We start from the raw sequence: 12,448 nt of genomic DNA, 5'->3' as shown, positions 1-12,448 counted from the left end.
TTGTGATTTTATTAATATTATAATGTGACAATGAAAGAAAGTCCAGTTTAGCAGAACACATGATCAGCAGCGACTCTCTCAACACACATACAGCATGTGAGTTTTGTATTAAGATACTGAGATGTGACAACATGTGAAGGACTCCTTTAAATTCAGCCACCAAACATTAATGGTGTTGTTACTGAATGAAAACAGAGCAAACATTTGAAAGAGGCAGCTTTATTGTAAATGTGTGTCAGATATCTGCTGGTTGGTTTCAGTCCACCTCTCTGTCTCTTTGTTGATGCACTTTGTGTTTGTCACGTGTTGTCATGAGTTTACAGACTGTTCTCTCTCCCTCATTCAATAATCAACCTGTTTTTCTTTTTCTTCTTCTTTTCGGGCTTCATTGTTCCTGCAGTTTGGACTCTGGATCTCTGTCAGTGTGTCTAACTGCTGTGAAATCTCTCCCATCAGAGCGCTGACTGACAGACCTTCTGTAACACTGACACCTGCTGCTGACTGGCAGCACTACAGCTCACACTGGGTTTCTGCTCTCACGTCATTGACGCGTCTGGATTTGTATTTGAAGGTATGAGGATGTGACGGCTGTCGGTCAGATGAACACAGACACCAGCAGCGTCTGTCAGTGTCTGCAGACGAAGGAAGAATGACTCTTTGACCTCATCTGGACTTTAACAGGTGAGAACTCTGACAGGTAACATGACACACCTTTGATGCAGAAACTCTGCTGTCATTTGTTATATTTTGTGGATACATGATGAACTTGTAGACGAGAGCAGTGATGAATCCTTTCAACACTGTTAATTGCTGTTTTAATTATTCAATCATGAATTAATTCACTAATTGTTCTCTGATATGTTACTTTTCTGCTAAAATGAACCTTTTCATGTTGAGTTCAGTTTGATTTAATCAGCAGCAGGAAACAAGTTGGACTGTAATCTGAGCTGACTCACTGCTGAGAGATGAGGTTCTGTCAGAACCGGTCTGACGGCCTGGAAACTTGTTATTCTTTGACTGAACCTTGATCAGCTGTTAATTCTCTGACTTCTCTGATCTACACACACAACAGTGAATCAAATACAATATGTCATGTGAACAGATGTGAATCCCTGACAGTCTAAAGATCTGACAGATCAATAATGAAGTCTTGTACTTCTTTCTCCTGTTTGACTGTTAATGTGTTCAATGTATTGATGTAGTTTAGGAGCAACATGTCTGCTCAGCTGATTCATAAACAGCAAAACACTGATATGATGAGAGTTTATGTAAAATGGAGGTTGAACCACAAACAGACTCACAGATCGTCTGTGAAGTGTTTAAACAGGCGTCCTTTCATAATTAAAACAAGTGTAGACTGTTTATAATCTGATATCTGGGTCTGATCACATTTTCACAGTTCAGGATTCTGCTGACCATTATCTTCATTATCAACTTAGTTTCAGCAGTTTTTCTAACAATCCATCAGCTGTTTAGACTCGACTATTAATAAGTCTGACATCCAGCAGCACAAAGGTTTAAATTATAAAGACAGTGAGGTAGTTTGAAGCTCATGTTTGTTATTTTTGCAGGAAGAATGAGTGTAAATCATTCAAACTGCTGTCCTGTAATGATCTGTCAATCAGCTGATCAATGAATGGACTGACAGTCTGAGCTCTGCTCCAGTGTTTCCTACAGATGAAGGTAGAAAGTCTCTGTGACTTGATGTGGACGTGAATTCAGCAGCTTCTGCTGAGCTGAAATATTCATTTTGGCTTGTTGAAGCGTCTTAACTGCTCTTTGTGGTCTCTGTGGTCAGAAACTAAATGTTGAGCTGGTTTTACTTTAAACTTCATTCTAAACTGTCAGATTTGTGTTTTTATCATTTGGTGTCAGAAAGCTTCATTAGTTTCCTCCAGTCAGACTCTGTATGTTTGTCATGTGACTGAGAGGAATGCTGATAAATCATGTTGTTGTGTTTGTGTGAAGGTGTGGGCTCTGCTATGAATCAGTGTGAGGAGACAGAGGAGGGAGGCCCTCCCTCTAAAACCACTCTGTGTGGGCAACATGACAGCCAGACCAAAGCTCAGAGGTGAGATGAGGATCTCTAACTGTCCATGACTCTTCTCCATGTCACAGCTCAGCACTCAAATCACTCCATCATGATTCACACTCAAAGCTCTGTGTGTGTTGTGTTGAAGCCCAGAGCAGCAGAGACCAGACTCTGCTGGACCTGGACCTGGACCTGGACCTGGACCTGGACCTGGACCTGGACCTGGACCTGGACCCAGCTGTGTGTCCATCAAGAGTGACTGGTCCATGAATCCACCATTAGTGTTTAAAGGAAAACGTCCTTCAGAGACTCAGTAAGTCAACATAGTCCCAGCCAGCAGGAACGTTCCTGTAACATATCATCATGTTCTCTACATGTTCTAACAATGTTATTGTTGGAGGAACGTTTCATCTGTAACATTCAGACAACGTTTTACTGATGTTTATCATTTCAAAGAAGTCTCCTGTAATGTTGTCCACCTCCTCTGATCTCATCATGTCACATTTTAAAGAGGGTTGTAGCTTCAAACTGAAGGAATGATCAGCAACATGACACAATTACTAGAACCAGTTTATCTGACTTATAATATGAACTTTGGTTATTGTCCCAAACTGGATCATCAAACTCTGATGGTTTTTCTGGACTTCTTCTCTTTGAATCAACTTTAGATTTTGATACATTTGAACATTAATTTGTGGTTGAAGGTTTGAGAGGTGCGTTGGTTTGTCTGTCTGTTTCTATCAGGGTTCAGCAGCAGAGACCAGACTCTCCTGCACCCAGCAGAGTGTCAATGAAGAGTGACCGGTCCATGGATTGGCCTATTTTCTTCAAGGATGGAGACCACTCTGCTGAAGAAAGGTAAGAATGTAAACCAGCTGCAGCTCTCCTTCTATCAAGTCCTGACATAAAACGATCTGTCGGTTGGTCTCAACTTTCACTCCACTGATTTAATGATTTCTTCAAAGAGGAACATTTAGTATTAAAGATTTTCCAGAAAATGACAGTTAATACATGAAGCAAGTGATCAAATGAGAGCAAATGATTTTCCTTTAGATTTGATATCAAATGTTCAAATCATTCGTGGACTAAAGATGTTGATCTCTCTCTGGTTCCATCTTCTCAAATGTGATGATTTGTTTCTTTTCTCTCTTCTACATCAGTGTAATGTGAAATCTTTGAGTTCTGGACCGAATGAAGACTCTGGAAACTTGTGATGAACATTTTTCAGTCTTTTCTGACATTTTACAGTCGATTACTTAAAAATCTCAAATACAACGTGGCGAGTGCTACAGTGGGTCAAGAGCAAAGTAGAAGTAATAAACAAGTAAACAATTAGGTCGAGTAGAAATTCAAACTGTGACTGTTGAGCTTGATTTTAATGGAGGTCAATGTTTATGGATCACAGTCTGACAAGAAATCTGAGGAACTCTGATAAGTATAACTGACAAACAGGCTGAACATTGTACTGAACTGAAGACAGTGAGGATAACTGCTGTGATTCAGTCACTTAGTTCAGTAAAACACAAAGTGACTTCGACTCTCTGATCTGAACTGAAGGAAAAGATTCAAACCAGTTGGTAAAACAGTTAATAAGAGATTTGTGTGGAACATACAGAGTTGTTCTAACACAGTGTGAAAATATATTGATTATTGATTATGTTTAATGTGTTTGTACTTTTGCAGTGAAAATGTTATTGACTTTGTACATTTAGACATGAACATGTTTGTGACTCAGTGTTTTTAGTGAGGTCCTGTGAGAAATTAAGAGCAGGATTATATGAGGATGTTATTACAACCTAGTTCACAGTGAAGAGTGACAGCAGAGGTGATGTGTGGAGAGTGAACATCAGACGATGATATGAAAAGTGTTGCTGACTGTGAACATGTAGCACAGGAAACCCTGCTGATTGAAAATGTTGCAGCAGTCTAATAGTTTTTCATTCTGAGCCTCTAACACAACCATGTGTATGTGTTTATATTGAGAAAACATCACAGTACTTTGTTCTTTACCAGAGTTCAGCAGCAAAAAGGTTCTGAGGTTCCTGAAGATCAGTCTGTCCAGCAGCATCCAACAGACCTGGACTCCATATTTAAGGCGTGTAAATGTCCAACAACAACTTTACTTCAGCTGCAAATGAAATTAAATGTCTCATTTTACATTTGAAGTTTTACTCTTTTGCAGCATCTTGAGGAGAATGTTGTCAACTTTGTGAAGAACGAGTTGAAGAAGTTCCAGAAGGTTCTGAGTCCAGATCACCCAGAATGCTCAGAGAGGCAGAGTGAGGATGAGGAGGTGCTGGATGGTGAGGAGGAGGAGCAGAGGAGGAGCAGCAGAGAGGCATTTCTGAAGATCACACTGAACTTCCTGAGGAGAATGAAGCAGGAGGAGCTGGCTGACTGTCTGCAGAGCAGTAAGAGGATTTTCCTCAATAAACTGTTTTCTTCTTCACACTAACATCCACTCACTGATGTGTTGTGTTTCATTCAGGAACTGTTGCTGCAGTTTGTCGACGTCAACTCAAATCTGACCTTCAGAAGAAGTTCCAGTGTGTGTTTGAGGGGATCGCTAAAGCAGGAAACCCAACCCTTCTGAATCAGATCTACACAGAGCTCTACATCACAGAGGGAGGGACTGCAGAGGTCAATGATGAACATGAGGTCAGACAGATTGAAGCAGCATCCAGGAAACCAGACAGACCACAAACAACAATCAGACAAGAAGACATCTTTAAAGCCTCACCTGGAAGAGACGAACCAATCAGAAGAGTGATGACAAAGGGAGTGGCTGGCATCGGGAAAACAGTCTTAACGCAGAAGTTCACTCTGGACTGGGCTGAAGACAAAGCCAACCAGGACATACAGTTCACATTTCCATTCACCTTCAGAGAGCTGAATGTGCTGAAAGAGAAAAAGTTCAGCTTGGTGGAGCTTGTTCATCACTTCTTCACTGAAACCAAAGAAATCTGCAGCTTTGAAGAGTTCCAGGTTGTGTTCATCTTTGACGGTCTGGATGAGTGTCGACTTCCTCTGGACTTCCACAACACTGAGATCCTGACTGATGTTACAGAGTCCACCTCAGTGGATGTGCTGCTGACAAACCTCATCAGGGGGAAACTGCTTCCCTCTGCTCGCCTCTGGATAACCACAAGACCTGCAGCAGCCAATCAGATCCCTCCTGAGTGTGTTGACATGGTGACAGAGGTCAGAGGGTTCACTGACCCACAGAAGGAGGAGTACTTCAGGAAGAGATTCAGAAAGAAGAAGAAGGCCAGCAGAATCATCTCCCACATCAAGACATCACGAAGCCTCCACATCATGTGCCACATCCCAGTCTTCTGCTGGATCACTGCTACAGTTCTGGAGGATGTGTTGAAGACCAGAGAGGGAGGAGAGCTGCCCAAGACCCTGACTGAGATGTACATCCACTTCCTGGTGGTTCAGTCCAAAGTGAAGAACGTGAAGTATGATGGAGGAGCTGAGACAGATCCACACTGGAATAAGAAGAGCAGGAAGATGATTAAGTCTCTGGGAAAACTGGCTCTTGAGCAGCTGCAGAAAGGAAACCTGATCTTCTATGAATCAGACCTGACAGAGTGTGGCATCGATATCAGAGCAGCCTCAGTGTACTCAGGAGTGTTCACACAGATCTTTAAAGAGGAGAGAGGACTGTACCAGGACAAGGTGTTCTGCTTCGTCCATCTGAGTGTTCAGGAGTTTCTGGCTGCTCTTCATGTTCATCTGACGTTCATCAACTCTGGAGTCAATCTGCTGGCAGAAGGAAAACAAACCTCCCGGTGGTCTAAACTATTCAGAGACAAACCTGAACCAACACATCTCTACCAGAGTGCTGTGGACGAGGCCTTACAGAGTCCAAATGGACACCTGGACTTGTTCCTCCGCTTCCTCCTTGGTCTTTCACTGCCGACCAATCAGACTCTCCTGCGAGGTCTGGTGACATACACAGGAAGTATCTCACAGACCAATCAGGAAACAGTGAAGTACATCAAGAAGGAGATCAGTGAGAATCTGTCTCCAGAGAGAAGCATCAATCTGTTCCACTGTCTGAATGAACTGAATGATGGTTCTCTAGTGGAGGAGATCCAACAGCACCTGAGATCAGGAAGTCTCTCCACAGATAAACTGTCTCCTGCTCAGTGGTCAGCTCTGGTCTTCATCTTACTGTCATCAGAAGAAGATCTGGACGTGTTTGACCTGAAGAAATACTGTGCTTCAGAGGAGGCTCTTCTGAGGCTGCTGCCAGTGGTCAAAGCCTCCAACAAAGCTCTGTAAGTGAACAGATACTGTATCACACATGTAGGGTTTTTCTCCACTAATGAATCTCCTAATATCAAATATCAATCAAATAAGAGTCCAAAGATTTAGACATCAGATTGATTAGTTGAAAAATATGAATATTGTTCATTTAGTTTGATTGTACCTCTACAGATTAATGCATCCATGAAATAGAAGAAAACTGTCACTTTGTAGTTCATGTCAGGCTAAATCCCAGAGATATGATTATAATTTAGGAGTAATTCTGGAGTAATTTATTACTTTATTAATTATTGACAGATCCCAGTAAATACTTGAGAATATAAAGACCCAGTCCATAGAAATGTGATGTGTTTTATATTGTATAAAACAGAAACAGTATCAGTGTTTGTCTTTGTCACTAACTGTCCTTCAGGCTGAGTGGCTGTAATCTGTCAGAGAGAAGCTGTGAAGCTCTGTCCTCAGTTCTCAGCTCCCAGTCCTCTAGTCTGAGAGAGCTGGACCTGAGTAACAACGACCTGCAGGATTCAGGAGTGAAGCCGCTGTCTGTTGGACTGAAGAATCCACACTGTAAACTGGAGACTCTCAGGTCAGGATTCATACCCTATTTAAGAGATAACCCTTTAAATGTTAATGGATATACAAGTTTAAATCTATTTAAAATAAAACATATGAATAAACTATGTAGCAGGGCTCCAAACTATCTTTTTCCACTTGTAGCACAGGTTCCACTGACTGAATTTTAGGAGCACCGGTGCAAAATTTATGAGCACCACATAAATCATCAAGAAACACAATACATTTCTATATATTTTTTTTTTTTTTGGAGTATTACTCCATTATATTACTCTATTATCTATACTCTATTATTTTGGGACAGAGGCTGCAGCAGCTCCTAAAACCGGAAATGATAAAAATAACAAATAGTTTAGACTGTGTTTAAATAATGTTAGGTCTTGTTTATACTTACTCTATCATACATAAACGTTAAGGTTAGGTTTTATTATCAGAGACCTGTCATTCTTCATGTCATCATATTTTTTTTGTTTTGTTTTTTAGTTAGTTTAGTCGCACTGTCTCTATTGATGGTCACAGTCTGGAGCCAAATAGCTTCCTGTGACTCTTCCTTGGGCACATAATTTTTTTTTGGCAGATTGCTCACCGCTGATTAAAGCGGCTCTAATCAATATTTTTTACATTAACAGTGGTTTAAATGTCTGTGTAATATGAATGGAATGGCTCAAAGTGACAAACCCACAGAGACTTATCACCAGGTCGCTTTACCCCTCAGCTCTTGAGACTGTTTGTTTTTACGACCCACAACTTTACTGTTTTGAATCAGTCTCTCTGCTCTCATCAGCACCTTTTTCCGCAGCAGCTGTTTTCATCAAACAAGCTCTGATAGACCCTCTGTACACTACCTGCCCAGCAGCAAACAGCTGACAGACACAGTGAGAGACTAGCTGCTGAACAAAGTGGAACATCAGACAGATATTTAACCAAAGAGTTGGTGGAGCCCCTTTTTTAACCTCAGCACTCTGTGATTCAGTCTCTGTCTTCACAGGTGTTTTTATGATGTCACAGATGCTGTCACCTGAGAATGGTGAAGGAATGTTTTCCTTAGGTGAAGCTAACTTTTAAATCCAATATTTCCTCAAACTCTGCAGCTCAACTTTGCTCTTCTTCTTCCACTCCAGGCTGTCAGGCTGTCTGATCACAGAGGAAGGCTGTACTTCTCTGGCCTCAGCTCTGAGATCCAACCCCTCCCATCTGAGAGAGCTGGACCTGAGCTACAATCATCCAGGAGACTCAGGAGTGAAGCTGCTGTCGGCTGGACTTGAGGATCCAGACTGGAGACTGGACACTCTCAGGTATGAACAGACAACAGGAGTTCACACACTGTTTCTCTGTCACACTGACAAGCTGAGGACTGTTGGTTCACAGTCTGAACCAGCAGCTCTGCTGATAACAGTGAAGACAGTAACTGATGTGCTGAGAGTCCCTGTCCACACTGAGACTGACCTGACTAACATCACACCACCATCTGCTGTTGATCATTTAATGACACTGTAACACACTCTATTTGACAAATAACGTTCAGTGTTGATTAACCAGAATAAAAACTCATCAAGAGGTTTAAAGTTGATTCTTGATCGTGGAAACAGAAGTCGAAAAACAGCTCAGCTCAATGTACATTTAGTTGTTCTGGAGATTCATTGTGTTATTTGTAAAAAAGATCTTAAATTTTAAAAATAATGACCAGATTCGTGAAAAGTCACATTATTTAATGTTATGTATGTAAATATAAAAGCTGTGTGTCACTCATGAGTGTAACTTTCCTCTCATCTTTTTATTTTTGGCCAGAAAGCTTCCTGCTCTCATGTAGAAGTAAATACATTTTATTGAAAGTCATAAAACTTTCAGGAGTCTTCTCAGCAAAATCAAGTTGACTGAGAGGAGAGAGGTCTTTTTAAACTGGTGACCTCTTCAGCAGGAGCTCACTGCACTTTAATGAACTGTTTAAACAGATGAAGGGGAGAAAACATGTCCACAATGTGAGAAACTAAATAGTTTTCCATTCAGTAATCAATGTACTGTAAAGACCATATCAGGATGTGAGAGGAGGAGGGGAGAAGTGTCAGAAAGTCATATGAGGGGCAATTCTCTTTTCCTGAGGTGTTACAGGAAGGTAGATATGATGACATTTACATTTCAATAAAACAGCAAAGGGTCACTGCCCTGGGAAAGACATGATCAAAACAAACACCAGGGGGTCGTAGTTTTGGGAAGAAGTGATTCATGACTGTCGTAAAGTATGCAACCACTGTATTTAAGTCAGAAACATGGACGACTGGAGAGAACACTTCGGGTCTTCTCTCCATGCTGCATGTATTAAAGAGATCTGATTCATCACGCTGAGTCTACAATTCTTCTGGGAATTAGCAACTCTCAACCTCACAAAAGAGAATTTCCACTACAACAACTGCAGATGTTAATGTTAACAGCTAAATAAAAGAGAGAAGAAGTCATTTTCATGAAGTCAAAGAACAACAGAGTCAGTTTTGTTGAGGATGTGATCTCGTTTGCTGTCAGCTGAAGGTCAGACAGTCTGAACGTTCTCTGTGTGAGTCCAGTTGTTTGGTTGTAATTATCTGTGTGATCTGAAGCTGGACGACATCTTTTATTTAGTTAAACTTTGTGCTGCATGTTAGTTCAGATGATGCTGATGTGTGTCAAGTGTTTCAACTCTCATTCATGTTTGAGTTGTAGTTTCTGGTGATGTAGCTGATAGCAACATGTAGCACACGTCACACAATTACCAGAGTTTGTTTGTAAGTAGAGCTACATTATAAAAAGCACTGCCCCCTACAGGACAGACAGCAAAGACTCCACCAGTGATGATATCTGGACCCTGATGTTTAAAACCAGTGTGTTGTCATCAGTGATTGAAGCTTTTCTCATATTTAACTGTGAGATAACAGGATTATAAAGTTCAGTGTAGAAATAAGACTTCAGTTTTACGTGGAGAGGTTTTAACAGCCTGTCAGTATTAACGTGCTATAGTGCTCCGCAGTGATGTTGTTCTTCATGTTGAGTTATTATTTACACATTTCTGTTGTTCAAGTTAATTATTTGAAGCCAGCTGTGAATGAAAGCTACAACATTTAGACATTTAAGATTTAGTTTGAGACGTGTGAAGAGTTTCTGTTTCATGATTGACACAACAGGAGAACACAGTTCATTCAGGTCAACATGAGATCGTTTCATATCCGCCAGCTCCAACATGCATTCATAAGTTGTTGACAGGTTATTTAATGTTCTTTGATTTTCTTTAAAAGATGTTTAAAAGCATTAAGTTTGCTGTCAGAAAGTGTTTAGATACCTGATCTGACCTGATGTTCATCAGAAGGAGTTTGTCCAGTTGTCAGGATTTTTTTCTGAACACTTTGAGGACGTCTCGTTTGTTTTGTTTTAAAAGTCGAGGTTCAAAGTTCAGTCGTAGTTTTATTTTATGTTTCATATATTTTCCACTGCGGTCCATTCTGTCACTTCGCATTATTAAATGTCAGGAAAATGAATTTATTCAGTCATTATTCAGTCGACCAGCTTTTTATTATTTAGTTGTTGTTTGTGAATGTTTGATGTAAAGTTTGAGTGTGTGTATGAAGTGTGTTTTATAAATGCAGCTGTTTTGTCTTCATGGTGATCTGAGTGAAGCTTTATGAAGATCATTGATGAGGAAGCTTCTGAAGGTTCATTCTGACTTTGTTTCTTCCTCCAGGGTGGAACATGGTGGAGAGCAGTGGCTGAAACCTGGTGTGAGGAAGTGTAAGTGTGTGTTCACTTTGACTGATGAAAACAAGGCAGCACATGTTAAAGTAGTTTAAATCTAAAGCTTGTGTATCTGCATTCAACTGTCAGTTTGAAAGAAGATCCAAAAATATGAGTCATTGTGAAGTTTTGATCTAATTAACAGTCAGTCTGTTAATAAAGCAACAAATAAACCATCAGCTGTGTTAGATGATAAACTGCTGCTGTATTGTGTCTTGTTCTCTCCATCAGATGTCTGTGAACTCACAGTGGACACAAACACAGTGAACACAAACCTCAAACTGTCTGACAACAACAGGAAGGTGACATCTGTGAGAGAGAAGCAGCCATATCCTGATCATCCAGAGAGGTTTGACTTCCTTCAGCTGCTGTGTAGAAATGGTCTGACTGGTCGCTGTTACTGGGAGGTCGAGTGGAGAGGAGGGGTTCAAATATCAGTGAGTTACAGAGGAATCAGGAGGAGAGGAATCAGTTATGTCTGTGTTTTTGGAGGGAATAATCAGTCCTGGAGTCTGAGCTGCTCTGATGAAGGTCGTTACTCTGTCTGGCACAATAACAAAGAAACAGTCCTCTCATCCTCCTCCTCCTCCTCCTCCTCCTCCTCCTCCTCCTCCTCCTCCTCCTCCTCTGTCTCTAACAGAGTAGCAGTGTATGTGGACTGTCCTGCTGGCACTCTGTCCTTCTACAGAGTCTCCTCTGACTCACTGATCCACCTCCACACCTTCAACACCACATTCACTCAACCTCTTTATCCTGGGTTCATGTTCTGGACATCTGGTTCCTCAGTGTCTCTGTAGGAGGGACACACACACACACACACACACACACACACACACACACACACACACACACACACACACACACACACACACACATACATCCAGTTGTGTGTGAAGGTGTAAATCAGGTCCACAAACATGAAAGTGTAAAAATATGTTCTGATCATTTGACTTTGTACAAATATGATTCCACAGTTTTTGTAACTGAGATGAGTTATTATTGTTCATGAAGTCGATCATCAGATTGTTTTTCATTCTAGTTATTTCAGTTCATTTCCATCATCTGTATATAAAGAATCATGTTGTTGACACATTCTCAGTCTCAATACTTTAAAATAATGTTCTGCTGGTAAAGAACATAATAAATTAGATGGATTTTGTTGCTCCACATGTTTTTTATTACTAGTTGAGTTGAATAAGTTCAGAGTTGTGAGGACCACAGGAGTCAGTTCAGACTGAGTCTACATTTAAAGAGCCCTTTTAAAAACATATAACAATAATGTGCTTTGAATATTTCCTGTCTGATGAGTTTCCCCACATTGTTCTCTGTTATATAAAAATCACAGTGTGTGAATATAATATGTGTTGGACACCAGACGTCTCCTTCGTCCTTTGTCATGTGACCTGGAGGCTTGAAGTGTCCACATCAGCTGCTGAGCTGCAGGAGTGTTGGAGGGTCCTCACAGCTGATCTTCTGTCTTGTTGATGTTGGTGAGAGTTCAGGGAAGTATCATGTGTTATAATTAAAGACACTGAGCCTCATCAATGTTTCAAAATGTTAAAAACTGTTTTTGTGAATGTTTAAATCAGTTGAAAATATATTCAACACACATAACCAATCACAAAGAACTATTTTATCAGCCAAATATAATGATTATTTAACATTGAACAAATATGATTCTCTAATAAATGGTTTTGTTAAAATAACCAGAATCAAGTTATTGTTTTATTTTCTTAATATTTGAATAATTGGTCAACAACAAGGTGGAATATCTTGGTTTTCGTATTTAACAAAGCCTTTAATTAGAAATGT

At 40.5% G+C, this 12,448-nt stretch overlaps 1 protein-coding gene across 1 annotated transcript; it reads left to right on the top strand.

Annotated features, from left to right (window-relative positions):
• The first annotated feature begins 1,905 nt into the window (after nucleotides 1-1,905).
• On the top strand, nucleotides 1,906-11,792 carry LOC140997485 (protein NLRC3-like). Its single transcript, XM_073467413.1, has 10 exons — nucleotides 1,906-2,071; nucleotides 2,181-2,345; nucleotides 2,777-2,890; nucleotides 4,046-4,127; nucleotides 4,215-4,443; nucleotides 4,521-6,318; nucleotides 6,720-6,893; nucleotides 8,002-8,130; nucleotides 10,545-10,633; nucleotides 10,868-11,792. The coding sequence occupies exons 1-10, from the start codon at nucleotides 1,947-1,949 to the stop codon at nucleotides 11,431-11,433; spliced, it is 3,471 nt and encodes a 1,156-aa protein (XP_073323514.1). The 5' UTR covers nucleotides 1,906-1,946; the 3' UTR covers nucleotides 11,434-11,792.
• The last annotated feature ends 656 nt before the right edge of the window (nucleotides 11,793-12,448 follow it).

Source organism: Pagrus major, chromosome 1 (assembly GCF_040436345.1).
Source record: "Pagrus major chromosome 1, Pma_NU_1.0".
Taxonomy (NCBI): domain Eukaryota; kingdom Metazoa; phylum Chordata; class Actinopteri; order Spariformes; family Sparidae; genus Pagrus; species Pagrus major.
Note: the sequence above shows the minus strand (reverse complement) of the source record. Positions and strands in the feature narration are given on the sequence as shown.

Bases quoted from the DNA above. Each gene is read 5' to 3' on its own strand.
- LOC140997485 (XM_073467413.1), top strand. From the start codon at position 1,947: ATGTTGTTGTGTTTGTGTGAAGGTGTGGGCTCTGCTATGAATCAGTGT. The intron at 2,346-2,776 runs GTAAGTCAACAT...TGTTTCTATCAG, and splicing joins AAACGTCCTTCAGAGACTCA to GGTTCAGCAGCAGAGACCAG. The intron at 6,319-6,719 runs GTAAGTGAACAG...ACTGTCCTTCAG, and splicing joins AAAGCCTCCAACAAAGCTCT to GCTGAGTGGCTGTAATCTGT.